This window comes from Manacus candei, unplaced genomic scaffold (genome assembly GCF_025592945.1).
Source record: "Manacus candei isolate 608988 ecotype Guabito, Panama unplaced genomic scaffold, ASM2559294v1 h1tg000047l, whole genome shotgun sequence".
Classification (NCBI taxonomy): domain Eukaryota; kingdom Metazoa; phylum Chordata; class Aves; order Passeriformes; family Pipridae; genus Manacus; species Manacus candei.
Window position 1 is genome coordinate 1,086,596 of NW_026138095.1, and position 27,450 is coordinate 1,114,045.

General features: G+C 56.7%; 2 protein-coding genes and 1 long non-coding RNA gene across 4 annotated transcripts in view; 1 reads left to right on the top strand and 2 right to left on the bottom strand.

Moving 5' to 3' along the window:
• Positions 1-205: 205 nt before the first annotated feature.
• Positions 206-1,056, bottom strand: LOC127475542 (uncharacterized). Its single transcript, XR_007906235.1, has 3 exons — positions 1,008-1,056; positions 361-790; positions 206-260 (listed from the first exon to the last, which is right to left on the bottom strand). It is a non-coding gene; the product is annotated as an uncharacterized LOC127475542 (long non-coding RNA).
• A 230-nt stretch (positions 1,057-1,286) lies between these two features.
• NDUFAF8 (NADH:ubiquinone oxidoreductase complex assembly factor 8) lies at positions 1,287-1,955 on the top strand. Its single transcript, XM_051797452.1, has 3 exons — positions 1,287-1,474; positions 1,569-1,679; positions 1,761-1,955. The coding sequence occupies exons 1-3, from the start codon at positions 1,394-1,396 to the stop codon at positions 1,779-1,781; spliced, it is 213 nt and encodes a 70-aa protein (XP_051653412.1). The 5' UTR covers positions 1,287-1,393; the 3' UTR covers positions 1,782-1,955.
• A 2-nt stretch (positions 1,956-1,957) lies between these two features.
• Positions 1,958-27,450, bottom strand: part of SLC38A10 (solute carrier family 38 member 10) — a 30,264-nt gene continuing 4,771 nt past the window's right edge. Inside the window, exons 4-16 of one of the 2 annotated variants that reach the window (XM_051797328.1) lie at positions 26,470-26,563; positions 25,225-25,368; positions 23,851-23,975; positions 21,310-21,412; positions 20,435-20,617; positions 18,470-18,578; positions 18,185-18,291; positions 13,271-13,424; positions 7,032-7,202; positions 6,260-6,733; positions 5,624-5,719; positions 5,069-5,248; positions 1,958-4,776 (exon numbers count right to left, since the gene is read on the bottom strand). In XM_051797328.1, the coding sequence (XP_051653288.1) occupies positions 3,620-4,776; positions 5,069-5,248; positions 5,624-5,719; positions 6,260-6,733; positions 7,032-7,202; positions 13,271-13,424; positions 18,185-18,291; positions 18,470-18,578; positions 20,435-20,617; positions 21,310-21,412; positions 23,851-23,975; positions 25,225-25,368; positions 26,470-26,563 (3,097 nt within the window). In that variant the 3' untranslated portion in view covers positions 1,958-3,619. Of the gene's footprint in view, positions 4,777-5,068; positions 5,249-5,623; positions 5,720-6,259; positions 6,734-7,031; positions 7,203-13,270; positions 13,425-18,184; positions 18,292-18,469; positions 18,582-20,434; positions 20,618-21,309; positions 21,413-23,850; positions 23,976-25,224; positions 25,369-26,469; positions 26,564-27,450 lie in introns of both variants that reach the window. The other variant, XM_051797327.1, reaches the window with a different exon arrangement.

Genomic DNA, 27,450 nt, shown 5'->3' on the forward strand with positions numbered 1-27,450 from the left:
CCCAGAGAACACTGTGGACACAGGGGGGGAGGGATGGGGATGCTCCCGGACAGGGCAGAACTTTGCTGCTGGTGCAGCCCCTGCAGCAGGAGCCTGTCGGGGTCTCCAGCCCTGTGTGAGGCCGTGCCCCCTGCCCTGAGCCCCCCAGCCCAGCCCAGCCCGTTACCCGCAGCCTCGCGGATGAAGCCTGCGTTCCTCTTCAGCTGCAGCACGAACTGGGGGGAGCCCTGGGAGCAGGTGTGCAGCAGGATCTTCAGCACCTGGCCCGGGGCACAAGGCCAGGTCAGGGGTGCCCCCCCAGCCCCCTGGAGCGGGGAGGGTCCAGCCCATCACCAGCCGGTGCCCCTGGCACGGACCCACCTTCAGCTTGACATGGCAGGAGCTGCTCTGCAGCCGCGTGAGGAGGTGCTCCAGCAGGCACTGGCTGCTCCCAGGGGACTCGTGGGAGATCTCTGGGGGGATGTTAGGGATCCTGCGCCCCCCAGCCAGGATCAGGAGGCACCAGCAGCCCCCCGGGATGCCAGAAATACACCCCCTCCATTGAATCCCAGCCAGGGCCTGTAGCACTGTGGCTGCCCCTACCCAGCCCCACAGGCCTCCTGTGCCCACCACGGCCTAGGGCAGCCCCGGGAACCCCCGCCAGTGCCCAAGGACCCCCCACCTGCCCCGGGGATCCCCCTCCCACCATGGAAGCAGCCCCAGGCCTTTGAAGGATACTGGCGATCTCCTCGAACAGGTACCCGGGGCACGGGGTGTCGTCGTCGGCCGTGCCCCGCAGCAGCACCGGCAGCTGCGGACAGAGGGGCCGAAGTGAGAGGGGCCAGGCCCGACCCCGGGGAAGGCTGGACCCCGACCCCGGCTGAAGCTCCGGGGCAGGCCCGGCCCCGCCAGGGGTGTGTGAGGCCGCTGTAGAAGCGAGGTGGGGGTGTGCGGCGATGACATCACGCGTGTGGAGTGACGTCACGGCCCGGGCAGCCCCCCCGACCCCCAAATCCCCCCGTTCTTACCCGGCTCAGGAAACTCAGCCGGTCCCGCAGCGGCGCCGCCATGACACTGCCCGCACCGCCCTGCCCGGCCCCGCGGTGGCATCATGACCCCGCCTCCCGGAAGCTTCCGCGCACCAATGAGAGAAAGAAACGCTGCCGCTCCACCAATCATCAGCTGGGAAGGGCGGAGCTCCGCGCGGAAGGGGAGAACAGGGCTGACGCCAGCGGGAGAAAGGAAATAAACAACGGGCACCTCCACCAATCAGAGGGACAAATCTCCACAGGGACCAATCAGAAGGGGTTGGGATGGGGACGATACGGCCCAATAGGAGAGCGCGGTGGTTTGACGGGCGGGGTGGGCGGCCAATGGCGGGCGGCCTGTCATGGCGGCGCCCATGCGGTGAGCGATGTCGGGGCGCGGTGTGTGGCTGCGGGCTCGGGCGCGGCTGCGGCGCTTCCCGGCGGCGCTGGCGGCGTGCGGGGACCAGGTGGGGCCGAGGGGCATACGCGGGGACATGGGGGGCGGCTGAGGGGCCGGGGGGTCCCGGAGGCCTCCGCTCCCGTCCCTTGTGGTTCCCGCAGGCCGCGGCCTACGGGCGGTGCGTGGCGGCGGCGGCGGCCGGGCCGGCGGAGCTGCGGCGGGACACGTGCCTCGAGGAGTTCCAAGCACTGCGGGAATGCTTTGCCCGGGCGGTACGTCACGGTCCCGGTCCCCATCCCGGTCCTGGTTCCAATCCCGACCCTTCGGCCCGGCCTGACCGCAGCTCTTTGCAGGCGAAGGCGACACCGAAGTGACCCCAGAGCTGCTCCCCCCCCGAGATGCTCCAGAGGAATCAAACCCTCAAACGCACCGGTTTGCCCTCAAATGACGGAACACCCCCCACCCTGCTCGCGAGACTCCCGGAGGAGGCGCAGCCCCGGGCTGGGTGAGGGTCTCAGATCTATATTTATTTAAAAAAAAAAAAAAAGAATTCTGATCAAAATGCTTCAGCTTATTTTATTGATGGGCTCGGCCCACGCTCTGGGCTCTCTCCCCATGTTCCACCTGCCCCGGGGGAGCTGTTCCTGGCAGGAGGAATGTCAGGAGCATCTTTGGTCCTTTGTGTTCACACGGAGAACAACAAACAGGCGGGTCTGACCCGGCAGCAAAGGGGGTGAAGGAGCCGACCCGGGTCCAGCTCCCTCTTGCTTCAGGAAGGCTGGTCGGTGCCACAGGGACACAGCCCGGATCCGTGTCCCAAGGCAGAGCTGGAGCCGTGCTCCAGAACCCATCCCTGCCCAGATCTATGTCCCAGGGCAGAGCTGGAGCCGTGCTCCAGAGCCCATCCCTGTCCTTGGAGCAGCTCTGGGGCTCCTGGCGCTTGTGCTTGACGACAGCATTAATGGAGAAGCTCGTTGGGATGTGGGGGGTCCTGGGGGTTTAAGGCCATGGCATTCCAGGGGGTCTTCCCAAAGGACTCCCGTGGGTCTGGGCTGTGACATCCCGGGAGCACCAGGCAGGCAGGGTCCCACCCCATCCCGGCTCCACGGGGTCCCATCGGCCACAGACTCGAGGTCCCCAAAGACACTTGGAGAGAGGGATATAAAACCCACCACAGTGATGAGGTCTGAGGGCTCCAGGCTGGGAATTCTCAGCTGGTCTAGGGAGAGCTTTGGGGTTGGATTCTGTACATTCGCAGGTCAGGATGTAAAAACACAAAAACCCAAAACACTCCCAAAACTGGGAGCCTGAAACCACCCAGGGCTCTCAGGAAGCTCTTCCCTTCCTCACTCATCAAAAGCATTTCCAGGGCTGGAGCAGGGATCTCTCTGGATGCAGAACAGGCCTGGGGTGTTGGGAAGAGCACATGGAACATGGGCAGAGGTAGGTGTGCGTGAGCCAAGGCCCTCGATCTGCCCGGCTTGTTCCCAAATTAATCATCTCCAGCAGAAAAACCAAGCTGGGCCAGGAAGGGGTGGGGGGAATTGAGCTTCTTAATGCACTTTGGAGAGGGGAAGTGGAGCTGGAGAGCACAGAGAGCTCCCGGAGAGGGCAGCGGGAACGCAGCTCCTGTGACTCCAGTGTGTGGCCAAGGAATCCCATCCCTGGGACAGAGGCAGCACAACGGCAGGAGTTGTGCCCGGTTAAGGCAGCGTTTCTACTAAATGAGGTTCCCAAACCACAACTGTCTCCAAACACACAGGGCTCCACTCCCCATCCAATTCTGGCACTGTTGGCTCTGCTGGTCCTCAGCTCACGGCTCCTCTGGGATAAAGCCCTTCCCGAGGTGTGGATGCTGGGTCCCCTCAGCACAGCCCCTTCCCGGTGGAGCCCCTTCCTGGTTCTGAGAGGAGCTGGGAGATGGCTGGAGAAGGCAATTCGATATGAATGAGATGCTGAAAAAGGTCCTTGGAGCAGCAGCTTGGCAGGAAGCCGAGGCAGGGGGAGCTCTGGAAGGCAAGGGCAGCAGGAATGTCGCTTCCAGCATCACCATCACCTCAGCTGCCCAGAGGCACGTGCTGGGGCTGCCGCTGCAGGAGCCCTCGGGGTGGTGCTCCTGGATCCAAGGGGATCCCGTGGATCCGAGTGCTGTGCCCAGCAAAGCGCCGCTGGCTCAGACCTCCCTGTGCCTGAGCACGACCCCAAATCCCCGTCACGGGCCCCTGTCCTGTGTCACCTGCTGGATGTGGCGGCTGCGCACCAGGTGCTGGGCACCCTCGGCCACCCCGCTCAGCCGCGTGTCCAGCGCGCTCCGCAGGTCGTTCACCTTCACGTCGGGAACGGGGTCCAGGCCGATCAGGACTCCCCCGGCCCCCCGTGCATCCTCTTCCTCCTCCTCCTCCTCCTCCTCCTCTTCCTCCTGGTCGGGAGGCAGCAGGTCCCGTCTCCTCCGGCGCAGGTCCAGGCCCACCTGCAGCTTCAGGTCCCGGTTGGGTTTGACATCGCGCTCCGGCTGCGGATCCCGGGGAGCGACCGCTCCGTTCTCAGCCTTCGGGGCCGGAGCATCCTCGGGGCCGGGTTTCCTGTCGGCGCCGTTAGAGGGACCCCCGCCCCCACCGCCCTGTTGGCCCCGCGGCTCCTCCCGGGGATCCTCCTCCTTCCCGTGCCCGTGGCCGGGCGGGTCCCGCTGCCGCCCGAGCGCGCCCGCGGCTCCCTCAGCCTCCGCCCCTCTCCGCTGCTCCCGGGGGTGCTGCTCCCTTGCTGCCACATTCCTGTTACTGGAAGAGTCCGGCGCCACTGCCAGGTCCTTGGGCTCCACCTGACTCACAGCTTTGGCTTTAAGGTCTATTCCTGAGTCTCTTTCCAAACTCCTTCCTGCTACTCCCTGAACTTTGGCAGCCCTCGGCTGTTCTCTTTGGATGGGAGCTGTTGCTGCTTCCACGGGTTTCAGGAAATTCTTCTTCTCGTGGACGTCTCTTCCAGCTTTGGCTTCATGATCTCCTCCCAAATCCTCCGCCAAGGGCTTCTTCTCCAGGTGGTTTCTGGCTGCTGGAAGGCGCTGGGCATCCCCATGGACGGGATCCCGGTTCTCCGCGGGATTCCTAACAGCTCTGTCATTCTCCTGCGGCAGCACCTTCAGCTCCTTGGGAGGAGCCCCAGGAATGTCCCGCCTGTGCCCAGGCTCCTCCAGCCTCCCCACAGTGTCCCTGTGCTGCTCAGTGGCCCCGGGGGGTTGCCGGCCTGGGCGCTGCTCTGGCTGCTCCGGCAGCTCCTTGCTCGGCAGCTTCCCGGCCGTGTCTCCCTTGGCTCCCAGGCCCTCGTCCTCCCTGCTCCTGGAGAGGGGCACAGCAGGATCTGGCTGAGCTTCCACTGTGGGACAAAACCAACATGGAAAAGGGTTTTCTTAGAAGATTCCCTGCTCCTGACAGCACATTCTGTATGACAGGAGATGAGGCCACACCCACCCATGGCCACACGGGAGGATGAGGAGAGCCCTGGGGTGTTATCCCTGTGCTCAGGGATGCCTTGGAGGCCAGGAATAGCTTTGCAGTGGACTCTGCCATGTGCCAAAAGGAATTGGATCTCTCTCAGCCTGACTTTAGAGCTGCTCTGAGCAGTGAGCACCCTGGGGAGGGGTCCTGCTCCCTGGCCGTGTCCTTACCTGGCTTTGGCTTCTCCTCTGCCCCGTCCTCCTGCCGCTGCTGGTGGATCTCCTTGTGCTGCTCCTCAATCACCGCCAGCAGCTTTGCCTGCTGGTCCAGGAGCTGCTTGTGCTGCACCTGCTGCTCCTTGATCACCTGCAGCAGCACGTTGTGGTCCAGCAGTTTTGCTGGTCCGGCTTCTGGAAAAGGAGAAAGAGAGGAAATAAAACCTCAGTGACCCAAAGCCCTCAGAAATCGCTCGAGGGACTGTGGGGGCTCTCCTCGCAGGAAGATCCGACCCCACAAACCCAGAAGGGAGGGAAGGAAGCTGGAGGAGGATGGGATGAGGGGGAGCACGTGAGTCTGAGCTCAGACTCCAAGCACCCTTGCCAGGCAGAGGTCAAAGAGAGGAGCTCAGCCTGAGGAAGGGTTTGCTGCACCAGCTCCGAGGCTCCAGGATGGAGCAGCTGGGGTTTGGGGGCACTGTGGCCTTAAGACACCATCCTGCTGCAGAGAGGGATCCCGGGGAATCCTGGCTGTGCCCCCTCCCCACACGCCTGGGGACACACACTCACCCCCCAGCTTGCTCTCCACATTCTCCTGTTTCTCCTCGGTGTTCCGGTTCTCCAGCAGATCTGCTCTGTCCGGGAGGGGCAGCTCCTGCTTTTCACCTGCAAAGGACGGCAGAGCTTTGCTGTCAGTGCAGATGTTCCCCAAATCTCCTCCGTGTCCCTCCCCGCCCACCCGGCACCGTTCGGATCCAGCGCGGCGGCTGCGAGGGAAGTAATAAACCCAATATTTAACAACCTCCTGGCTGGTGGCAGCGAGCCAGCACTAACTACCTCGGCCAATTAACATGCAGGAACAGCTCTAACTGGCTTTTAGACGGGCACTTGGCAATGTGTTCCCTGTCAGGATCTCCCGGCTCCGTGTCCCCGGTGATTTGGGAGCCGTGCAGGAACAGCACGGCACCTGACATTTTGGCGGGTAGCGAACAACTGTTTGACAGCTCTTACAGTAGCTGTCAAAGCCACCAGATTCCTCCTTTCCCACAGCAGCTGCCGGAGGGGCTGTGCACGCTCACGTGCTCGTCTCGTGGAATTAAAAGGAAACACTGGGACGGAGTTGGGAATGACCAAATTGTCCCGTCCCCAGGGGGATAACGGGCCCAGAGGAGTGCGCTCAGATGAGCTGCTGTGGAAGGAGCTTACCAGGCTCTGCTTCCTTCTCCACAGGCTTCCTGGCCTCCTCTGCTCTCCTGGGGAGCTGGAGCTGGGCCTTGTCCCGGTCACCCGCGGCCTCAGCGGTGTCACCATCCGGCACAGCAGCCTGTTCCTTGGCTTCCAGCACTGCTTTCCCTGGCTCCAGCTCCTTGTAGGGCGGCCTGCCATCCCCACCATCCCGCTGCACCACCGCCTCCAGGACCTTCTCCGGCTTCTGGACGGGCCCAGCAGTCCCTCCCCGCTGCTGGTTCTCAGCAACCGCTTCCTTCCCTTGTTTTGGGCCCGGTGCCTCCTTCTGGGGGTTCAGCCTGGCTGGCTCCTCCAGCAGGCGGCCGTTGGCTCCTCCGGGAGCAGCCTTGTTCTCACTGGATTCCTCCCGCTCCCGCCCCATGTCCACGACCACCTCGTCGTGTGGGACTGGGGGCTCGTGGCGATGAGCCTCCCCCACGGGCAGGGCAATCCCTGGGGGGACAGGCAGGGTTAGGGGCTGCAGAGCAAGAGGCACCAGGCTCCCAGTCCACCCAGTCCACCCAGCTTTCTGCTGCCCTTGCTCATTCCTGTCGTTCCTCCCTGTCCAGAGGCCGCGTACCCAACGAGCCTCCAGAGCACCAAACACTAAATCACCTTCAGCCCACAAAGTCCACCGTGAATGTGGGGTGGAGAGAGGAAGGAGCAGAGACAGGATTTATATCTGAAATAGTCCTAAAACACACACACCCCCAGCTCCCAGCCCGGGTCCCTTTCCCAGGCTCCCCGTTACCTTGATCGGGACGGTCCAGCTGCACTTTCTCCTCTGCTTTTCCTCTCTCCTCCTCCCTCTTGGGCACCTGCATGGGCACCTTGATCTGTGGCTGCTCCATCTCCTCCTTCTCCTCCAGCAGTTTGGGTTTATCGCGGTCATCCTCGGGCTCCTCCACTGCCGGGTTCTGCTCTGCAAACACGGGATGGGGACAGGGATGAGGTGTGGGATCCTGGGAACTGCCATCCATGTCTGTCCCAACCCCCTCACCCACCCAGCCCAGCCGCTGGTTTCCCTCCAGATTTAGTGCAGGGGGGAGGTGACAGGGGGGGCTTTTGTTCCGGGGTCACCTGTTTTTTTTCCCTGCAGTTTTTATGGAGCTGCTGGCAGGGAAGCATGGCCGGGATGGAGCCGGGATGGAGCCGGGATGGAGCCGGGATGGAGCTGGGATGGAGCCGGGATGGAGCCGGGATGGAGCTGGGATGGAGCCGGCTGCCACTGCGAGCCAGTGCCACCAGATGGTAGCATCCCCACGGCTCCCTGCCCTGGACCTCCAGCACCGGGAGAGACCGAGCTGGGATCCAGCCTCGGACAGACACCCCCAACACCAGAACCTGAGCTGGGATCCAGCCTCAGACCTCCAGCTCCCAGAGAAGCCAAGCTGGGGGCCAACCCTGGTTCCCCCCCACACTGCTGTTTTCTGCAAAGCACCTTAAAACCTCTTTTATTTTGATTTTTCTCCCCTATTTTTTCTCCCTTTTTTAGCAGCCCTTCTGATGCCGCTCAGAGGAGGGGTGGGAGGGAGGGGAGGTTTCCTTTTCCCACAGAAGTTTTGACGAGTGGGATTAAACAGGCATTAATTAGGGGAAACTCCTGAGGGAGATGGGGGACTCCCCCTTCTCTCCTTCAAAGAAATGGGAAGACACAACCCAGTCAAACCAGTTACTGGTTCAGTGCCAGTGTGACCAGCGTATTCCACATGGAATCCATGGCACATCCCATGGGATGGGAAGGGTCCTTTCCTCCCCCAGCGTGGCAGAAAACCCACACAGGGAGTGAACTCTTCCTTCACAGAGCAGCCAAGGAGGAAATCAAATTGTTTCCCAGCACTGAAGTTGTTCTGCAGATTTTTTTCCATCCAACAAACTTAAAAAAAAAAAAAAAAAGTATCTTCTGTAACAAAAAAAAATTCCCAACTCTTTCCCCCTTCGCCCTCCCCCGTGCAATTTCCTTTGGGGAATTAATTCTATAAACATCTTTCCATATTCTCCTCCCCCTCCGCAGGGCTGGTGCGATTTATTACGAGATGAACTCATGGGAAAGATGGGATTGCCACAACTTCAGCTGCGTGGGCCTTGCCCGAGCTGGGGGGGGGAAACAACAAAAATTCCCCCCAAATTAAGTACAAACTCCTGGCCCAGAGGGATCCATGCCAGCAGGACCTTGAGCCTCTCCAGAAACCCGGACTGCGTCCCGGAGCTCCACACCCAGCCGAGGGACGTGCGTGGGGCTGGCTGGCTTTCCACGTTCCTTTGCTTCAGGAATGATGGTGGGAGGGGAAAAGGGCTTGGATTTTCTGAGAAATTCGAGTCTAGTACCCAAGGGTCCCCCCTCTCCATTGAGGGACTTCCCAGGGTTCAGCAAGTCAGGGCAGGACACTCCTCCTTTTCAGGAAAAACTGGGCTGCAGGAACCAGTGCCCAGCCCTGGCCGGGGGCCCTGGGAAGCGGGAGGCCGAGGCCGGGGAGGGGAGGCTCGGCACGGCTGCGGATGTTCCCAGCTCAGGCCTGGCCTCGGCGCAAGAAACTATTTACTCTGCTGGAGGAAAGTTTGTCGTTAATTGGTTCATGGAGGCGGGAGATGGCTCCGGTTGGAGAGGACCAGAGGATCCAGAGAAACCCGACACGGACACGGCCGTTCCCATGGCAGAGGGAATGAGGAGCCGAGGCAGCAAGATGATGTTCAAGGGGGAAATAAACAGGAAGGAGGGGGAAACAAATAGGGAGAGGGGAAGAAATAAGAAGGAAAAAGGCAGGAAGTTTTCCATGCAAGCAGGAAACAGAGGAGTTAATCCCAGCACTCCCCTTTGCCCAGAGGACCCCGCAGTGGGTGAACCCCCCGTGGGCCCAGGGCAGCCCGAGGGGCCAGGGGAGGCCCCGCTCAGCTCTGGGAGTGTCCCTGACAGCTCCCATCATAAATCAAGCAGAGGCACGTTCCCTGCTCTGCAAACAATGCAGGAAAAGCCCAAAACACAAACAAAACCCAAAAGTCTCCACGCCGCAATAAGGCCAAGCTGCCTCTAAGCCGTCATTTGCTCAGTGGGAAGCAAAATTAAGTTCATCATCAGGGCGTGAATTAACGACCTCTCAGGCTGCCTGGAAATCCATCCAGGGCTCCGGGTGGTTTGCAGGGAGCAGTTTTGCTCGGGATGTGCAATAATGGCTCTGCCTGTCTCGTCGCCCTCCCGGTCCCTCCGGAGCGTCTTCCAGTAACGCTGCACCTCGTCATGTTTTATGAGCAGCCTTGGACTTTACAGGGAAGGGCTGAGAGGCTGTAAAAGCCTTTTGGCTCCCAAGGAGAGGCCGGGGCGCGAGGCAGCAGCGGGAGGCTCCGCTCTGACCCCCCGGCTCTCTGGCAGCTCCGCTCACACGAGGGGAAGCCGGGGCGTCCTGCAGCTGATTTGTGCGTGTGCGTGTCTGGGTGTGTTGTGGTTTGCCAGCAGCCTCTCCAGGCTGCCATAAAATTTCATGATTAGCAACCTAAAAGCTTCCCTTCTCCCCCAGCTCCCGGTTCAGATCGCAGCAACGGTCCCAGGCAGGCACTAAATCCCTCCTCACATGTTTCTTCAGCCTCTTGTCCGCTGCAGCAACGGCCAGAGCTGAAATGTGTGTCCACAGCCCCTGTCCTGGGCAGAGGCAGCAGGATGGGCCCTGCTGTGCTCCCTCCAGTCCAAGGGGACCTGCCCAAAGGAGTGGAGGAGCCTTAGGGACAGCACAGGGAGCTTGGGGACACACCACTCGCTCCGGAGCATCAGCCGAGGGCTGACCAGGGACACAGGGTGCAGGACCAGCTCGTGCCAGCCCAGCTCCGGGCCCGCTTAAATTCCTTCACCACAGTGTCATGGAGCAAGGTCCAGGGGCTCGTGCCAAGGAAAATGAAGCAGAACAAGCAGGGCAGAGGGACAGGGGCAAACGCTGCCCTCGGACGTGCCGAGTGCCTGGAGCAGGGCAGGGACGGGCCCTCCCTGGGGAGCCCCCGGCCCAGCTGCGCCTCCAGGAGCCCTCCCTCCCCCCAAACGGGTACAGATTTCACAAGGTTATGGAATGGCATCCCTGAAATTAGTTCACAGTTGTCTCCTGACGCACCAGCAGTAAAAACCAACCCAAATTACCAGAGGCTGCTGGTTCCTTTTCTGTGTCACAGGCACTATTAAAAGCTCTCTTGCACAAAGCACCAGGGAGAGCCGCCACGGAGCCAAGCTGTTCCTGCAGCTACCAGGATGCAGGATCCACGTTCCACACATCTCCGGGGCTGCTCCGGCTGGGAACGCCAGCGGGGACACAGCCTGGGTCGGGCAGATTGGTTTTTCGTGGGCAAACACACGGATGCAGGGGTGGAGGAGCCCTCAGCATCGCCAAGCCAAACACAGCCCCCAGTTTTACCCAAACCCAGGTAACACAGCCCTCCCCATCCCGCAGGACGCCGGGATGGCCCGAGCAGGGTGCCCAGAGCACCGGGGAAAGGGCTCTTGCACAAGGAGCCTGAATCAGGGCTTTGTTACCCAACGTTGCACAACGCCAGGGAGAAGATGAAGCAGCAACGACCAAGTAAGGAGCTGAAAAATATTACAAAATCTTAATCCCCCCCGAGACCCTCGAGGGTGCTTTAAATACGGAGAGAAATTGCCTAATTAGCTCTTCTTTTTTTTTTTTTTTTTTTTTTAAATGGATAATTGCCTTCCTGAGCTTTCAGAGGCAGCTTAGCAACCTTTTAGCAGAGGCGCAGCCGCGGCAGGACGGGGCTGGAAGGGGTTTTATCCCTTTCCCGAAGAGCTGCTGACAGTAAAACCTCCAGCACCACAGGCTGGGGCTGTAATGGGCACTTGGGTGTCGTTAGGAAAAACACGATTCCGAGGCCGCTGGTCAATACGTGTTCACATAAAAGGCCAATGTTCTAATATTCATAATCCCCGGGCCCACGGGGCAGGGCTTTAATGAAAGTCTCTCCAGTTCTGGGCTCCACAACATCAAAGAGGCCAATAAAACTCCTCTCACACGCTGACAGGCGGGAGGCAGGCGGGGAAGGCAGCGCTGGGGAAAGGCCCCGAGGCTTGCCTGGGATGGGGCGGCGCTGGGAAGGGGCACAAGGCACCCTGTGCCCCGGGGAAGGGGCACGAGGCACCCTCCACCTTGGGAAGGGACCTGGAGCACCCACCACTGGTGCCCAGGGAGAGGCCGTGTGATCCCGCTGAACCCCCGGGTGCGGAGCGGGGCCCATCCGGAGGGCACCCAGGTGCCGGGGGCGGCCCAGCCCGGATCCTGCGCCCCTGGAACGACAGGATGCAGCTGCTGCGGCGCGTTCCAGGCGGCAGCTCCTGCTCTGCAAAACAAGGCGGGCGAGGACGAGGGGGAGCCGCGGGGGGGATGAAGGGCACCATTTAACGCCTCTCATTGCTAGTCAAGCCGACATCCTGCAGAGCCACAGGGAGGCACAGATCCAAGCAATCGCAGCGGCGGCTCTCCCGGGGCAGCCCCATGTCCACCCTGCAGCTCCTTGATCCCTCTCCTCTGCCCAGCCACATCTCCCCCCTCGTCCTCATCCCAGGGGATGGAGCCCTTCAGTCCCCCACTGCCAAAGGGACCGCGGGGGCAGCCGAGCTTTCCCTCCTCAGCGCATTCGGAGCCGCACGGCTCCTCCCTGGGAAGTTTATGACCCGGGAGCACCGAACCCGCCTCCCTCCCCGGTGGGATTATTTAATCCAGCAGCACTAAGAGCCGATGCCGGCGGACTCCGGGATCGCTCGGGTGATCAGAGCCTGGCATCCCGCTCCGCCGCCCCGGCTCACACCGAGAAGGGGGGACGACTCAGCAAACTCCTGCGGACACCGTGTTTTATGGGATTTTTTATTTTCCCAGTCAGAACACGTGTCATTAGCGATTCCTCCTGAAAGGAGCAGCTGTTCTTTGGCCATTACTGCTCCAAAATTAACCAAGACAGAAGAATTCAATCGCATCCCTCCTCCCGGCCCTGCTGAGGGCTCCATTAAGGGATTGGGAGCTTCTTTTGCTTAGAGCTCACCAGCACCCACGTGCCTGGGAAGGCACACGCGGCCTTGAGCAAGCCACGAGCAAACCACAAGTAAACTCCACCGCAGAGCAACCCCGGAGTGAATGTTATCGGCGGCAGCACCGGTGTGGGAGACACTCCAAGCTGCCGGGCAGGAACCCGGCCAAGAACCAGGAGGGAGGATAATCTCCCGAAGAGCCGGCCCCTTTCTCCCTTCCGCTCTCAATCTCCGCGAGGATATTTCAAGGCCTCCAAAGAACAAAAAAAAAAAAAAAAAAGAGCCCCACAGGAGCAGGAGGAAACAAAACTGAGGCGAAGGAACAGGACGCGGCGGGGCCGAGGGGCAGCGCGGGGTCAGGTGGCACCTGCGCGGCCTCGCTCCGGAGCAGCTGGGAAAGGGAGGAGCGGCCGTAATTCCATCAGCGGCCCCAGCAAACAAATAATAAATAACAGGAACCAGTAAACAAAGCTGAGGCATAATCACAGCCTTTGTCAGGGCGAAAGCAAAGTCCAAATTTATATTCCTCGGCACCGAAAAAAAAAAAGGCAGTTCCCATAAATTCCCATACCTTCGAGGGTGATGGATGGCTGGTTCCTGGGCTGGCAGAGGGGGGAAGGCAGCCCCCTTTGGCCACGAGCCCCCCAGCCAGGTGGGCACTGTGCTCACAGAGTCACTGGGATCATCCCAAACAGGGATCTCTGCTCTGTCCCCACGGAGGATCCCAGCCCCTGCACCCCACCTTCCCTTTCTGAAAAAACAACTCCAGAAAGTACCATTGGAGGTCACAGCAGGCTTTTCCAGCAGTCAAAACTGCAGCTTTTCTTGGGAAAAGGCCCCAGGAAGCTGGGAAGATGCAAAGAGATGCCTGGAAATGACCCTGCTTCTGCCACACTTAAAAAAACAACTATTTTCCCTCTTTTTAAGAAGTGGAGCTGGGAGCAGGTCTGGGAAACCCAACTCCAGCAGACACATACCTGGGATTTTGACTGAATCCTGGTCGATTCTGCTCTCCTCTCTGTCCAGGTGCTCCAAGCCCACTGCTTCTGTCCTCATAGGGGTGTCCTCGGTGGCAGACAGGGTGGTGTATGTGCTGATCACCAGCATTCCCAGCCCAATCCACAGGATGATCTGCACAAAGTGCCAGAGGGACAGTTAGCACAGTAAAACCACCAAACAATTCCCAGCTCAGTGCAATGACATGTGTCAGTAAGAGGGAGAGTAGAGGAGAGAGATTTAGGAGGAAAACAGGGAAACCAGTAGCTTTTGTCTGAGGTTTGTATTTGGGTGCAGAGCCATGGGATGCTGGAAGCTGTTGGAAAGGCAACTCCTGCATTGGAAGGGCTCAAAAGCAAGCGGAGAGGATGTAGGGAGAGGAAAATGCATGTGACAGACATGAGTCCAGCTGCAAAGGCTCATTCCCTGGTATTTCCAGTATGAGAACTCCATGAAATCGAGTCTGGCTGAGCAGAGAGGTGCCCAGCCTGGTTACAGACCCAAAATGTTCCAGGGAGCTGCTCAGAAATCCTTGGTTTGGAAAGGCAGAGTAAAATGTCCACACACGAGTGCTGGTGGCCAGAGCTCAAGAAGCTGCTGAGAAGTGACTCCCTCATTTCCAGAAAGCTGGGATCAAGCAGGATAAAAATAGAAGGATGGAATCTGGATCCTGTGGAGAGAAGGGCTCTAGGAATTTCTCTACCTCAAAAAGGAGAAAGTGATGGGCAGCAAAAGGAATTTCTACAGCTTGTTATCTGATGACAAATTGATCTACAAGGATCTAATTCCACATGACTCCTAAGAAGTGTAGGATGGGGCTCAGAGCAACCTGCTCTAGTGGAAGGTGTCTGTGCCCATGGAAGGGGATGGAACTAGATGAGCTTTAAAGTCCCTCCAGCCCAAACCATTCCATGATTCCATGACTCATCCTCTTCCCCCCAAATCCTCGCCCAGCAGCATCTACATCCCAACTCACAAAAAGCACAACAAAAAGATGCTTCTCAGCGTGAGGAAAACCAGGAACAGCCACAGGGAGCCTTTCTAGCACTGGAAGCTGCCAGAAAACTGAAAATCAAGGGGAGAGGTGAAATTGGAAGGAGAAATTAAAACATTGGCACTTCCAGAGGGGGAGGAGAGGCTGATGCTTTCCTCACCCGCCTCGTGCTGAGGGAGGTCACCCAGAAACATGGGCCAGCGTGGTCAGAGTCGGGCCCAGGAGACCCCAGAGAGCCCGTTCCCAGCACACCCCGCAGACAGACGGACGCCTTCGGAAGGAAAAGGCTGGCGGGATGTGGAGCAGCTCTGGATCAGGGGCAGCGTGGCCAGGGAGCAGAGGCCAGACCTTCGAGCCACTGCAGAGGAAACAGGAGCAGAATGTGCTGCCTGCCTTGCCCGGGGGTGCACAAAGAGCAGAAATCCTGCCATCCACCCCTCGGGCCAAACGCCGAGTCAGCAGGTCCTGCTCTGCTGCCCTGGGCTGGAGCTGCTCCACTTCCTCCCCTCACACAATCCACAGCCCCGGCACAAATGCATTTTGTGCCTGGGAGGCTGTTCTGGCACCTTCCAGAAACAACAGCGGAGAGGAAGAGCGTTTCCACAAAGAGGATCTATTCTGGTGCCACAGGAACCAGGAGCAACGTGGGAGAGAAGGGAACTGTAGGAAACGGCTGAAAACATTAAATGCTTTAAAAGGATTTTTGTTGTTTCTTATCTTAGTGGGGAACCAGGGCCTCGAATGCCTCGGATTGAAACCCCTTTGATTGTTCCACATTTGGAGTTCAGCTGTGAGCTCCCGGAGCAGCGGGTACGGGCACACGTGGCAGTCAGAGACAGGCTGGGCTGTCCCTGAGCCATCCCAGTTCCCCCCAGCAGCCCCCTCCTCCTCCTCACCTACCCCCTCTCCAACTGAAGACCAGAATAAAGAGGTCCATGATTTGGCTTAATTCCATGGAGATGCTTATGACATGGAAAAGCAGGTGGTTTGTGCTCAGGAGACCACCAAGGCAATGGAAGGAACGGGAATGAGGGCTGCAAGGACTCGGGGCTCAAGGAATCATGGACCCCCACTTATCCAGAGATCCTGGAGCAAGGGGAAGGACAGCACTGCAGAGCAGTTTTGATCTAGTGTCCATGGGAAGGATGTCCCCCAGACCCAGAGATCCCACCAAGAGCAGAGACCCTCCTCCAGAAGCCCCTGTCAGCATGGACACAAGAGGCAGTGGCTGCCCCTGGGGCTGCAGCCTGTTCCACCAGGCAGGTCAGCAGGGCCAGGGCCCGTCTCCCGGGAGCCTCGGATGGGAATTCAGGAGAGGAAGTTTACGCGGCCGTTTCCTCGGCCGGTCGCGCTCCCCCGGCCGTCCTTCCTCCCAGAAGATAACTCCAGCTCTGCACAGCAGAGCCATTAGCTCAGCCCTTGTCCTCCAGCAAACACTGCATTTGTGTGGTGTGACACCATCCATGGACACGGAGCGTTCCGAGGGATGGAGTCATGGTGAAGGAATGCAGAGCCCCGGTCACGGCCGGGTCCCTCCACAGCCACGCCGTGTTTGGGGGGCTGGACCCCTCAAGTGTGTTGGTGGGGAAGGAGTGCTGGCCCCTGCACTGCCAGGGGAGGGCACAGGGAATCTCTTTTCCACCCGCTCAGGAGCAAGCCTGAGGAGTCACTTCCTGACCTCTGGCAGCTCCTCTTCCCCAACTGGGACAACTCTGGCCTCCGTAGGAGGGGCCTCTCAGACACGCTTGTGTCAACACTGGGAAGGCAACACCTTCCTGTTGGCAGTTCCACACTCTGTTCACAGACCCCCACGCGCCCTTCAGCAGCCTCAGCCAAACCCGGGGCCTCCGGGGGGCAGCGGGACCAGACCTTTACAGGAACAGATGCTTAACCACAAGAAAGGGAACACTCTCCCTGCTTCACTCACAGGCTTTTTAACTGCTCTGGGACCTGCCTTTCCGACCCAACCCTTCCAACCAGGACACTTCCAGCCCAACCCAGCCAGGCAGCAGCTCTGATAATTCACAGTTCCCTGGCAGAAGCTCTTTGCTGGCCAGCAAACATCTGGGACTGCCCATATCCCTCCTCCCGGAATCCTCTTCTCTACTTTAGTACAACATCCCCATTTCGTAGCCTCAGTTTGCACCATCTCCTGAAAAAACCTGCCCTCCCATGTCACCACCCTGTAGCCTCCTGACACCAGACTGGATGCCAAAGGTGGCTCGATAAAAGCAGCCAGTTCTCAGCACCACAAGAGTCAAGATAACCCAGACAAGTGTAAAAGCTGGCATTGAGAAGATCTGCTGCTCTGAAGGGAGCTAAAGACGGTGGAGGGAAGGAGGGAAAACATTGTTTGGAGAGGGAGGGACAGCTGTGCCCAGGGCTGGCTCCTCTCCCCCCCAACAGCCACCTTCCTCAGGAGCAGACATTGATGGAGTGGAGCACCTGATCAAAGAAAAGCAGGAATGAAGGAGGAGACCAAAGACAGAGCTCCAGGGAAAGAATAAATGAGCCTTTGCAAAGACCTGGAGGAAGGAGGAGAGGGTAGGCTCCAAATTGGGCTGTGGAGGTGGGGAGGTGCTGAGCAGGTGTGTCCTTGCTCAGAGCAGGAATGCAAACCTGACAGGCAATGGATCACTCAGGGAAGGTTGGACAGCCCCTCGAGAGGTAACCCGGGGCCTGATGCTTTAGATAAGCCCTTCCTTTGTGAGGATTTCTGCAGGACAAACATCTCCCTCAGCCTCGTGACCAGCGTTTGGGGTCAGGCTTTGTGAGGGCCCCAGTGTCCCACCCCAGGGCTGAGAGCTCAGCCTGTCCTGAGTGCAGCCTCGAGGCACTGCAGAGAAACACTCTGGCTCAGCCGGAATAGAAAGCAATTCTTGAAAGTGCTCTTTGTTTCCCTGAAAAACCCAGGCTGGCATTCAGACTCCTGCTCGGGGTTTCACTCAAAGAACTTCGGAGCTAAGTGTCAGAATTCAGAGTGAAAGCTGGAAAGTTGGACTATTTCCTTGTGTCAGGGAAAGCATGGGGAAGAAAAAAAAAACACACCCTGCTTAAAAACTTCACGTAGGTTTGCAAAGCCACAAGTCATTAAGCACAGAACAAGCCACCAGTTCTGTGGGCCCCACAAAAACGTGCTGCTCTCCCTTGCTGACTCCACACTTTGCCCAAAACCTTGGGCAGCCCAGCACTGTCCTCTCTGGGAACGCTGGGACAGAGGCCTGCAAAAAGTGAGTGGATTAAATTATTGTTAGGGAAAAAAAAACCCCAAAACCTGTTAATTTCAGCCCACGGTATTTGCAGGAGCAGAGAGATCAAGCCCAGCAAAAAGCCACTTTGTTTTGGTCCCTGAGGAGGCCAATTCAAACCGGAGCAAAAGGAAAAGTTAAACTTCTAACAGCCTCTGAACAACCCCAGTCCCTCAGAAAATCAATTCCTGAAGCAACACCTCTATGTGTGTGTTCCTTTTTATTATTACTTTGGTTGAAAGCAGAAGGCTGAGGGTCGGCAGCGGGAACCGCATCGCAGAGAAGCCCTGTTTGTTTTACCCAGCCCGGGCAGGTCGGCATGTGAGGCTTTAAGGTTTTACAGCCTGCCTGGATTTCCTGTTCTGAGGATCCAGAACCTGAATCCCACCAGAAGGAGGACTAGAAGCAGCATTTTATGCACCAAATCAATGTTTCACTTGCTGCTGGAGGAAGAAAAAGAGCTGGTGTTCCAGGCCGCTGTCCGTGCTCCCTAAGTGACAGACACCCGACCAGAACAGCTCCCACCTGTACTGGGCAGACTGGAGGGGGAGGCTGTAGGAGGTGCTGAGCAGTTTCCCTGCTGCAGCCAAAAGAACCATGTTCCCAGGCTCTGCAGAGGGCTTAGGGGGATGTCAAGCAGCATCAGCACTGACCTGTGAACAAAGCGCATTCTTGTGGATCTTCTTGTAAATAAGAGCCGGGCAGATGAAACAAATGAGGCTTCCCATGGTCGCACCTGTCAGGCCCAGGACTGTCTCCACTGGGAAAGAAGAGGAGAAGTCAGCAGAGGTCTCTTCCAGAAGTGCCAGAGCAGCAGCACGGGGTGGCTGTCGGAGCCCTTGGGCAGGACGGGCTGTGAGCCCGGTCACCCCAGCCAGGAAAGCAAATAAGAGGGAGCAAAGAAAACAGCCAGCCCTGGTCCCCAGCTGCTCACTCACCATTTGGGATCATGATGCCTCCAACCATGGTTCCAAACACTACAGCCAGCGTCAGGGCTTTGAACCGGAGCGGGGGCATGTAACCCCCAGCAGCGAAGGTGCCATCCTTCTGCTGGGAGAGAAGGGTGGGAGGCAGTTAGGGAAGGGGGGAGTTCAGCTCCTGCATCACAGCCCCCAGCAATTCCCCAGCTCCTGAGCAATTCCCCCACTTCCTCAGCAATCCCTCAGCAGACTCCAGAGCTCCATCACCCCCACACTCCGCCCTCCACAGAGGTGAATGCTGGAGGCAGTCAGACACGGCTGAGCAGTTCTAAGGTGCATTTGAACCTCTAAACCAGGGCAGGGGACGTGGGGCTACAGCTGCTGTTTCCAGCACACCCCAAATGTGACCCCACACAGCTGTGCCCCAGTCCCAGTGCAGGGACTCGGAGAGCAGCCAAGGCCAAGAGCAGGAGGAGGGAGCACAGGGAGCAGCAGGAGGGAGAACAGTCACAGGGGGAAGAGCTCTGGCTTTGCTAGGGAGAGGTGTCTCCCAACACCTGGGGGAGCAGGGCCATTCCCACCATACTACACCACAGGAACAGCCCCTCAACTGGGAGGAGGACACCCCAGGGAGACAGCAGGGAAGGATGAGTGCTGCTGGAGGGCTTCCAGATGCCCTCTGCTTCCCACCCCACCCCATCCCATCCCCACACTCCAAGTGGGAGGTGTGGAAGGCAGAGGCCCCAGTGTGCCCTGCAGACCCAGTCGGTCCCAGCTCTGCTGCTGCACAGATGGAGAGGAAGGCAAAGTGACACCTTCAAGCCTAAAGAGCCACGAGCTGAGCCCAGGCGAGATCCAAAGTGTTCCCAAGTGTTTCCAGCGCTTCCTCCCCTGCACCCGCTGGCTCTCACCAACTGTCTGCCCCCATCCTCGGGCCCTCCCGACGTGAGAAAAGAGCTGGGGGCTTCTCACAGGCAGAAGTGGCAGGATTTAGAGCTATAAATTGCTCAAGTTTTATTTCCTGCCCTAAGAGGTTTCTATTTATGCGGATACACAAAGGCCTCAGAACATTCCCACAATCTCTTACTGTATTTGCTGAATCCCATCGGCGCGTTCCGCGCCGCACAATGCACAGAGGAGAACACGCCACCGCCACAAGGGACTCACAGTCTCCAGCAGACAGACCAGCTACAGTCACAAAGGCTGGCTGAGGAGCTGGCCCTGGGAAAGGTGGAATGTGTGGGAGAGGGCTGTATCCCATATCCCACTGCCCGCCTCCGCACTGGGCCGGCACCGCGGCCCAGGAGGCGCTGGAGGAAGGGAACATCCGAACCCGGAGGGGACAGGGCTGCTGACAAAGGTGCAGGGTGAGAATAATGGAGCAGGAATGAGCAGGCACACATGGAAGCAACAAGAAATGGGGCTGGGCTGGGCTCTGAGGCCGGGAACAGGAGCTGGAGCTCAATGCAAAGTGAGTTGGCCAGCAAAAGGACGGCAGCTGGAGCAGCAGGAAATGAGGAGGCTCCACTGCTTCCAAAAGCACATTTCTCCCTCTTTCTGAGGGGGGGAACCACTTTGGCTCTGAGCTGTGTAACACGTCTGTGCCAGAGCTGGAATCCCCAGCGGAGCAGGGAGCAGCAGCCATGGGATGTGGACTTCAGCCTGGGAACTCCAGCCCTTCTGCCCATGGAATTCCTCCGAGGACATGAACCTCTAAGTCCCAGGGATTAACCATTCTGCAGAGCAGGATTTAGAGATGGCCACAGGCCCCTGCTGCACTGTCACCACACACAGGGCACTGAGGATTTTATGGGAGCTGGGGGTTTGTCCCATTGGACAGCAAGCACCTGCCCCACGCCACTGTCACCAGAGCCTCACAGAACCAAGAGAGGTTTGGGACCCACTCAGAGCACAAGGGTCACAAAGAACCTTTCAAAAAGCAAGTTTCACATCGAGGCAGCCCTGGCCATGCAGGGATCTTACCTGCTGCTCAAAGAGCAGGGTGTTCAGTGCCTGTCTGCAGGGCAGGATCATCATCGGGAACCCCACCGCCACCGACATCATGAATCCCACTCGGATCATCTCCGTCACCAGGTTGGAAGGGAAGTTCATGAGGACATTCCCAGCAATGGCTTCGGTGTAACTCACATAGCCAAAGAAGCCCACCTGGGGAGGGGAGAGGGTGGGCTGGACTCCAAAGCACTTCACACGTGCTCCTTATGGAAGTGGGGAGGACAGTGACCGCCCATTGGAGCAGCCAGGTGGGAGCACGGGGTCTCCTCCATGGGAAACCTGCCAGCAGCCCCAGCAGCCCCAAAAGCTGGGACAGGTGGTTAATGAACAGTGGCACCTGCCTAAAAGCAAGTTTCTCACAAACACAAGGGGTTTCCTGGAGGACACACTCTCCTTGCTGCCAGGCTCATGGATTGTCCCTCTCCAATGGAGGGGTTGTCATGATTCCCTGTAGCAGCCTGGCTCATGGGCCAGAGCTCTCCTCAAGAATAATTAACCCACTTTTATTAATTGCTGCCTTATGAGGCATAACTTCCTTCACAACAGGCTGAAAAAAGCTCTCCCAAACTCTGGGAAGCATCCCCAGCTCCAGGCTGGGCCTGGCAAGAGCTGGGCCTCCACTCTGCCTCCACCCAAGGAAAACGTGCCATGCTGAAAATTTGGACTCTCCCAAAGGCCCCTGTGCTGTCGGGTTCATCACCTCCCAGATAACTCTGCTTTCAGCACGACAACTTATCTGTCAGAATAAATACAGATAAGCAGAAACCAGCCCTGGCTGTAGATAACTCCTCGTCCCTCTGGCCCCTCCAGATTTCTGGCAAGGGAAGAGAAGGGGAAGTTCCTACCGTGATGTAAAAGGTGGTGACCACGTTTAGGGAAGAAGCAAATATGGAGCTCATGATTTTGACAGACGGTTCATCCAAGCTGTCATAGGTAGGCAAGACCTGACTGTAGAAAAGGGTAAATTATTTAAGGAAACCTGCAGAAAAAGAGAGAAAACCCTCATTTCCAGCCCGTTCCCTGCCTCAGCCCAGCAGCAACGAATCCCTGACACCTTCCCGCTCTGGAGCATAAACACCCACTGCTATTCCACAATTTATACTGCTAATGCCAAGAGATTTCAGAACACTCATAACTTTTAAGTGTTGCAAAAATATTCCTGCTCTCCCCACCCCACCACGTGGAGCGAAACGTGTGATGTAAACATTGGGGTTCGGAAAGGGCTGCAAAATGAATGACCGTTTGTTCCCGGGAACGCGGGTGGCTCCGGGCCAGCCCCAGCGCCGGAGATTATTGTTCTTGGAGCTCTCCGTGCTGATAATTAAAGCAACACAGTGTTTACAGAGGAAAAGCGGGAAGAAGGTTGGAGCATCCCCCTGTCTAAAGGCAAAGTTAAACAAACAGAACGGAACGCAGCGCCTGCCCTACTTCAGCTCCGCTCACAGAAAGCCAGGAGCGCCGATTCCCCGGGATTTGGGGTATTTACAGCCTTGGAAAGCGTGAGGAATGTCCTTTTCTGACATCAGGTGCATATTTTAGCAACTCATTAACCTCTTGTTACTTTAATTCAAGTGGCTACATCCTGGCTTCGTGTTACTGAAGGAACTCTAGGGAGAAGCGAGGGGAGCCTGCAGGGAGATGGGAAGGGGTATCCCCGGCTCCAGTGGGCAGGAAGCCATTCCCAGAGAAGTGTGTCAGGGTGAGGACAAGCAGAAGGATCCTTAACCCTTAATCCCTGAACATCAAATGGGTCTGCACAAAGGAGGCTGAGCATGTCAGCTCCAGGACCCACAGGGGCTGCAGTTACTGGTCGGGATCAAGGATGGCTTTCCCGGGAGTCTCTCCATTTGGGATTCCTCCCCGCCCTCACCACAGCCATTACATTAACTGACTACATCCCAAACTTCTGCCCCCCCGAGGGGAAGGGTCCAGCCAAACATCCAGGTTGGAAGCATGGAGGCTCTGCAGCGGGTGGGATGGTTAAAAAGATGATTCAGAGGTTAGCCAAATTAAATCTACATAGCTGAGAATACACAGACAGATAAAATATATATAAAGACAGAAATAAAATATATATATATGGATAGAATATATAAAGAAATAAAACACATACATATATATATATATATATGAAATATATATATATATGAAATATTGCCTGGGCTGGGGACAGTGTATTTTCCTGATGCTTGCTAAAAAACACCCAGCTTTAGGTTGGGTTTGCCACATAAGTGCTGCCACGGAGCCTTTATTTAGGTCCACACACACTGGTCCAGACCAAACCATTTCCCTGCATTTCCAGCTCCCAGGAAAATTCTGCTGGGTACTACTGCGTGGATACCATAAGGAAAAAAAAAAAAAAAAAGACATTTGTTAACAAGGTAGAGCTGCAGGAGAACACAATTCTCTTTGCCAGTTGTGATGGAGACATTAAACAGCAAGCCTGGAGCCGGGGTAGGATCCGAGCTGCCAAGAGAGCCAGTAAGTGGAAAATGATGATTTGGATCTTGCAGTGGGTGTAAACACAGCAGCCTGAGCAAATTTTATCTGTCACATTCATTTACTGTTGGCATGAGACTCGTTTGCTGGAACTACAGGGGGGAAGCCCAGTTCTGCCAGGCTTCCAAAGGAGGATGGTCCTCCCAAAGGAGGCCAATCCTTCCTGTGTCCAGGGCTGGATTTACACCGTTTGGAGCTGTCACAATTCTGGCCAGGCATGTAGTGCTCATGTGCCATTTCAGTGCAGCAGGGAATGCTGCTGGAAACATGGAATAGCCTGGTCTGTCCCCACCTTCTTCCACTTGTCAGCACAAACCCTGCTAAAAACAGGGAACTGTAAATAGCCTGGTCTGCTCTCACCTCCTTCCACGTGCCACTAAAAACAGGGAACTGGAAATGCAGGAACAACCCTCCAAAGCCAACAACTGTGCCATCTTCTGAGTGTTCTCCAAGGAATTTGAGGCAGCAGAGAAGCCCCCAGTGTTCACTGCCCTGGGGGGGACCCTGCAGCCATGGGGTGACACTGCTGCCTTTCCTGGTGCTACGTTGCTCCCTTCAAGAACCGGGGGAATTTCATCCCTCGTGCAGCTGCACCAGAAGCCCCGTGTGTCACACTGAGGAGCTGTTTGTCCCAAGCAGTCTCCTGTTGCTCAGCTACAATAACTCCCAGGTGAAATGTAACTCTCTCCCTGTCTCTCTTACCGTCTCGGTAACAAAAGGGTCACGACTGAATGAGAGCCTGAACTTCAGTGGGCTGTAAAATACTCTGATGAAAATAAAACACCAAACCAGATGGTATCTATCCCTTGCAGATCCTCCTGACCCTCCGCCCTCACAGAAACTCACTGCAGGAACAACTGCCAGGGGTGGGAATGGCAGGTACTTACGACTGACAGGCAAAAGACATTCCAAAGATGGGGATGCAGCGGAAAATGCCCTCCCAGCGCGTGTAACTCACTCGCTGCAGCCACTGCCCGCTGAAGAGCCCGTGCTTGAAGGACGACAGCACAATCTGCAGCCAAGGGAGAGAGCAGGGGTGAGGGTCCAGCCCCAAACAGCTCCATGGCAGCAGGAATGCTGGGGCTGGGATAAGAGGCAGTGTGTGGCAGCTCTGCCAGGAGCAGCCCCACAGCCCCAGCTCCCATCCCACCTACTGAGCTCCAAGGGCCACCAAGGATCCCAGGGAGGATTTTAAAGGATCTGTGACATTGCCCCTTCTTTGACACCATCAGACATCACAGCACACATCAGAGTGGGACAATTTCCACTGACACATTTAACTGTGAGAATTATTGTTCAAAGTAGCCTCTTCTGCACGTTTTTTAATGTGTTTTTAAATCCAAACGGGAATTGACAGTGGCCTTGGAGGATCCTGCTCAGCAGAGACAAAGGATCCCAAAACAGGATCCCACTTGCTTCACCAGAGGCATTTAACAACACCAGCTCACCAAAGAGAAGGATAAACTTCATGGAAAAGGGGAGAGCTGAGCCCAGGGAGCTCCTTTGTCACAGACACAGGAATTGGCAGGGGTTGGGTTGCACAGGAAGCAGAAGGTAAATATGTCTGAATGCCTGTTTATAATATCTCTTGATGGGGGTTCTAATCCCCAGAGATGATGTTTTGGTGCAGCCAACTCCCATGAATGTTGTGGCTTTCTTAAAGGCACAGCTCCTGGAATGTTCCACACCTCCCTGTGGAAGCAGGCTCCGAGGTGTGACCCTGCACAACATACTAGAAAAGTTGCATGGAAAGAATTCCTACACCTCCCTTTCCTTCCAGCTCTTCCAGTCCTGAAATTTGGGCGAGACAGGGCTGGGGCTCCACGAGCAAACCACAGGAGCATCCAGGAGGTGAAACTGGTCATGAAAAAGCACAATTCAGTTTTCACCTCTGAGGAAACGGGGCTTGGCAGAGCCAAACGGGCCAGTTTGGGCATCATTCCACTCCCCCTATGGCATCAAAATGGTCAAGAGTCTGTCCAGCTCAGGGAAGAAATAAAAATACGTATTTTCTAGAAACCTCTAAGAACAAGTTCACACCAAGTGCCAAAACAGAGTTTATGGAGCTGAAGAAACAGAACTGCTGGTGTCCAACAAGCAAACCTCTCCACTTCCACCAGTTCAGGAGCACAGGCACCCAGATGCCCAGTTATTCCCAGCACTAATTATCAGGAAGGACATTTTAAACTCAAGGCCTGCCCCTGCAGGGAACACCTGAGTTAAAACAGTAGGAAAACAGGATCCTCAGTGTCCATACCCACCACAAACATGAACACAGTGTAGAAGATGAGAGCCATGGCACTGAAGGACTGGATGGAGGCCATCATGTTCCTCTGGAGGCTCAGGGGGAGGACGATGCACAGGGAGACAGCGAAGAGCAGGACTATCCGGAAACTGCCCGACACCTGGAAAAGGGACCTGCATAAAGACCTGGAGCAGGGAAGACACCCAAAACATCCACCAAACGAGCAAACCCTGACATGGTTCATTTTCCCAGAGTGAGAAACAGCTATAAAGTGTGAAATTCTGTGACTGCAGGTGTTTAAAGATCCGATGCTGCAAAGTCAACGTTCCTTGGGCTCCGTCTGTGATGAGCTGAGACAGTCACTGGGTGCCACTGTTGCTCTGCAGTGTGTGACAGGTCCGAGGCAGAAGAATTTGGGGGGTGGGAGGGGGGTTAAATGCTAATCCAGCACAAGCTATTTAGGTATTTTCATGCAATTAAATAAAAACTAAACTTACTCGGGGAAACGAGAGATTGAAGTCTTGGAAACTCTGATCCAGAAAATTAATCAAAGCCTCACACTGGTATTTATTAAAGCAGAACACTTGGAAATATTTAATACCTAATTTGGCTGTGGCCTCAACACATCCTTTCTAACTTCACAGCCCCTTAATCTGAGCTTAGGAGCATCAGGCAGCGCAGATAACAGTTCCACCAAAAACCCTTTTGCTTCCCAAATGTCCTTTTGCTTCCCTGCACGGCTCCTGTACCAGCTTCCAGCCATGCCCACGAGGAGCACCTCTTGCCTCTGAGCATCCTGAGCCAGCACCAGGCTCATCACACGGCTGAGGAGGCAGGAACACAATGACTTTGGCCACCAAAACAGCCAGGGACAGGACAAAAACCCCTCCTGAACTGAGAGGGGAGAACTCAGGCAGAGGAATTGCCTGTCACTACCCACTGGGGCTGGAATTAAGGCAGGAAGCATCATCTCCCCAAGGAATCTGCTCCAGAATTAATAAGGGAACAAGTTAAAAAGAATTCCTTTGATGGAAATGCCTTACTGGAGTTTTACAGCTGATTGTTCACCATATGTCTGGGCTTCCAGGACTTCCCAGAGCCGAAGGCTCCGTGCTCCAGGCATCCCGCAAAGCTCTCCATGAGGGGACCCCAGTGGAGTGCTGAGCACACTCCAAGGCAGGAGCTGTGCTGTATCCAAGGAACACACAGCTCAGTGGAAGATCTGGGAGCACTGTGTGCATGGTAGGTGGGATTAATTCACCTGGAATCCGAGCAGCCGCGCAAAGAAGTTGGAGCCCAAGTCGCCGATGACGACGTAGAAAGCGATGCAGGTGCCCAACATCAGCCCAATCATGCTGCAAACAGAAACAGGGACAGGTTAGGAGGACCTTGGGAAGGGCAGGACAACCCTTCTGCACTCAATCCCAGCAAAACAACCATCAGAGAACCCCCATCCACACTAATTGCCTGGGAGATGTAACTCTGCTAACCGACCATGCACTGGTTTAACTGCTGTTTGGAGCCATGGGTAAAAAAAACAAACTCCAAAAACCAATCTTGGAGATGGCAAGAACTCCTTCAGTTCCTGGAAAAACCTCTAAAATAATCAGCATAAGGCTCTTGGAGCCCACACCCCACAGCAGAGCCGTGCCATGAATCTCAATATCCAGTGGGCTCTCCAATGTCTCTCCACACAATGGACCAAACTTTAATGAAAAGATTGTCCATGAACTGCTTCTCCTCCCACTCTTGGACCACTTTCCTTCCCAGTTCCAATTATAGAACATCCCCGTGGCAATTACAGCCACTGCTTGCACGGACAAGTAACATCTGAGGAATATTCTGTGTATTTTTAGTGCTGTGCAGCAGTTTGCAGCTGGGGTGAGGGAAGGAGCCACCACCACTGCCTGGCCTGGGCTCAAGATGCCTGGAAAAGAATCCCTGCTGGAAAAAGCAGGGCTGTGAGGATGTCCCATCACCTGAGATCTGCAGGGAGCTTCTACTGTACTGGGGTCATGGGAGGAAGCAGAGTCCGTCCCAAAATGAAGACAGGATTCTCCCTCCCTCAAGGCATCTCACAGCAGGAATGAGCAGGACCAGAGCAGATCCATGGATCCAGGGAACCAAACGCTCCCCCTCCCACTCATTCACAGCACTCTCAGCAGGGATGTCACCCCTGGAGAACAGCCACAAGTGACATGCCTGGGATTTCACAGCAGAGCAGGAGATGAGCTCTCTCCCA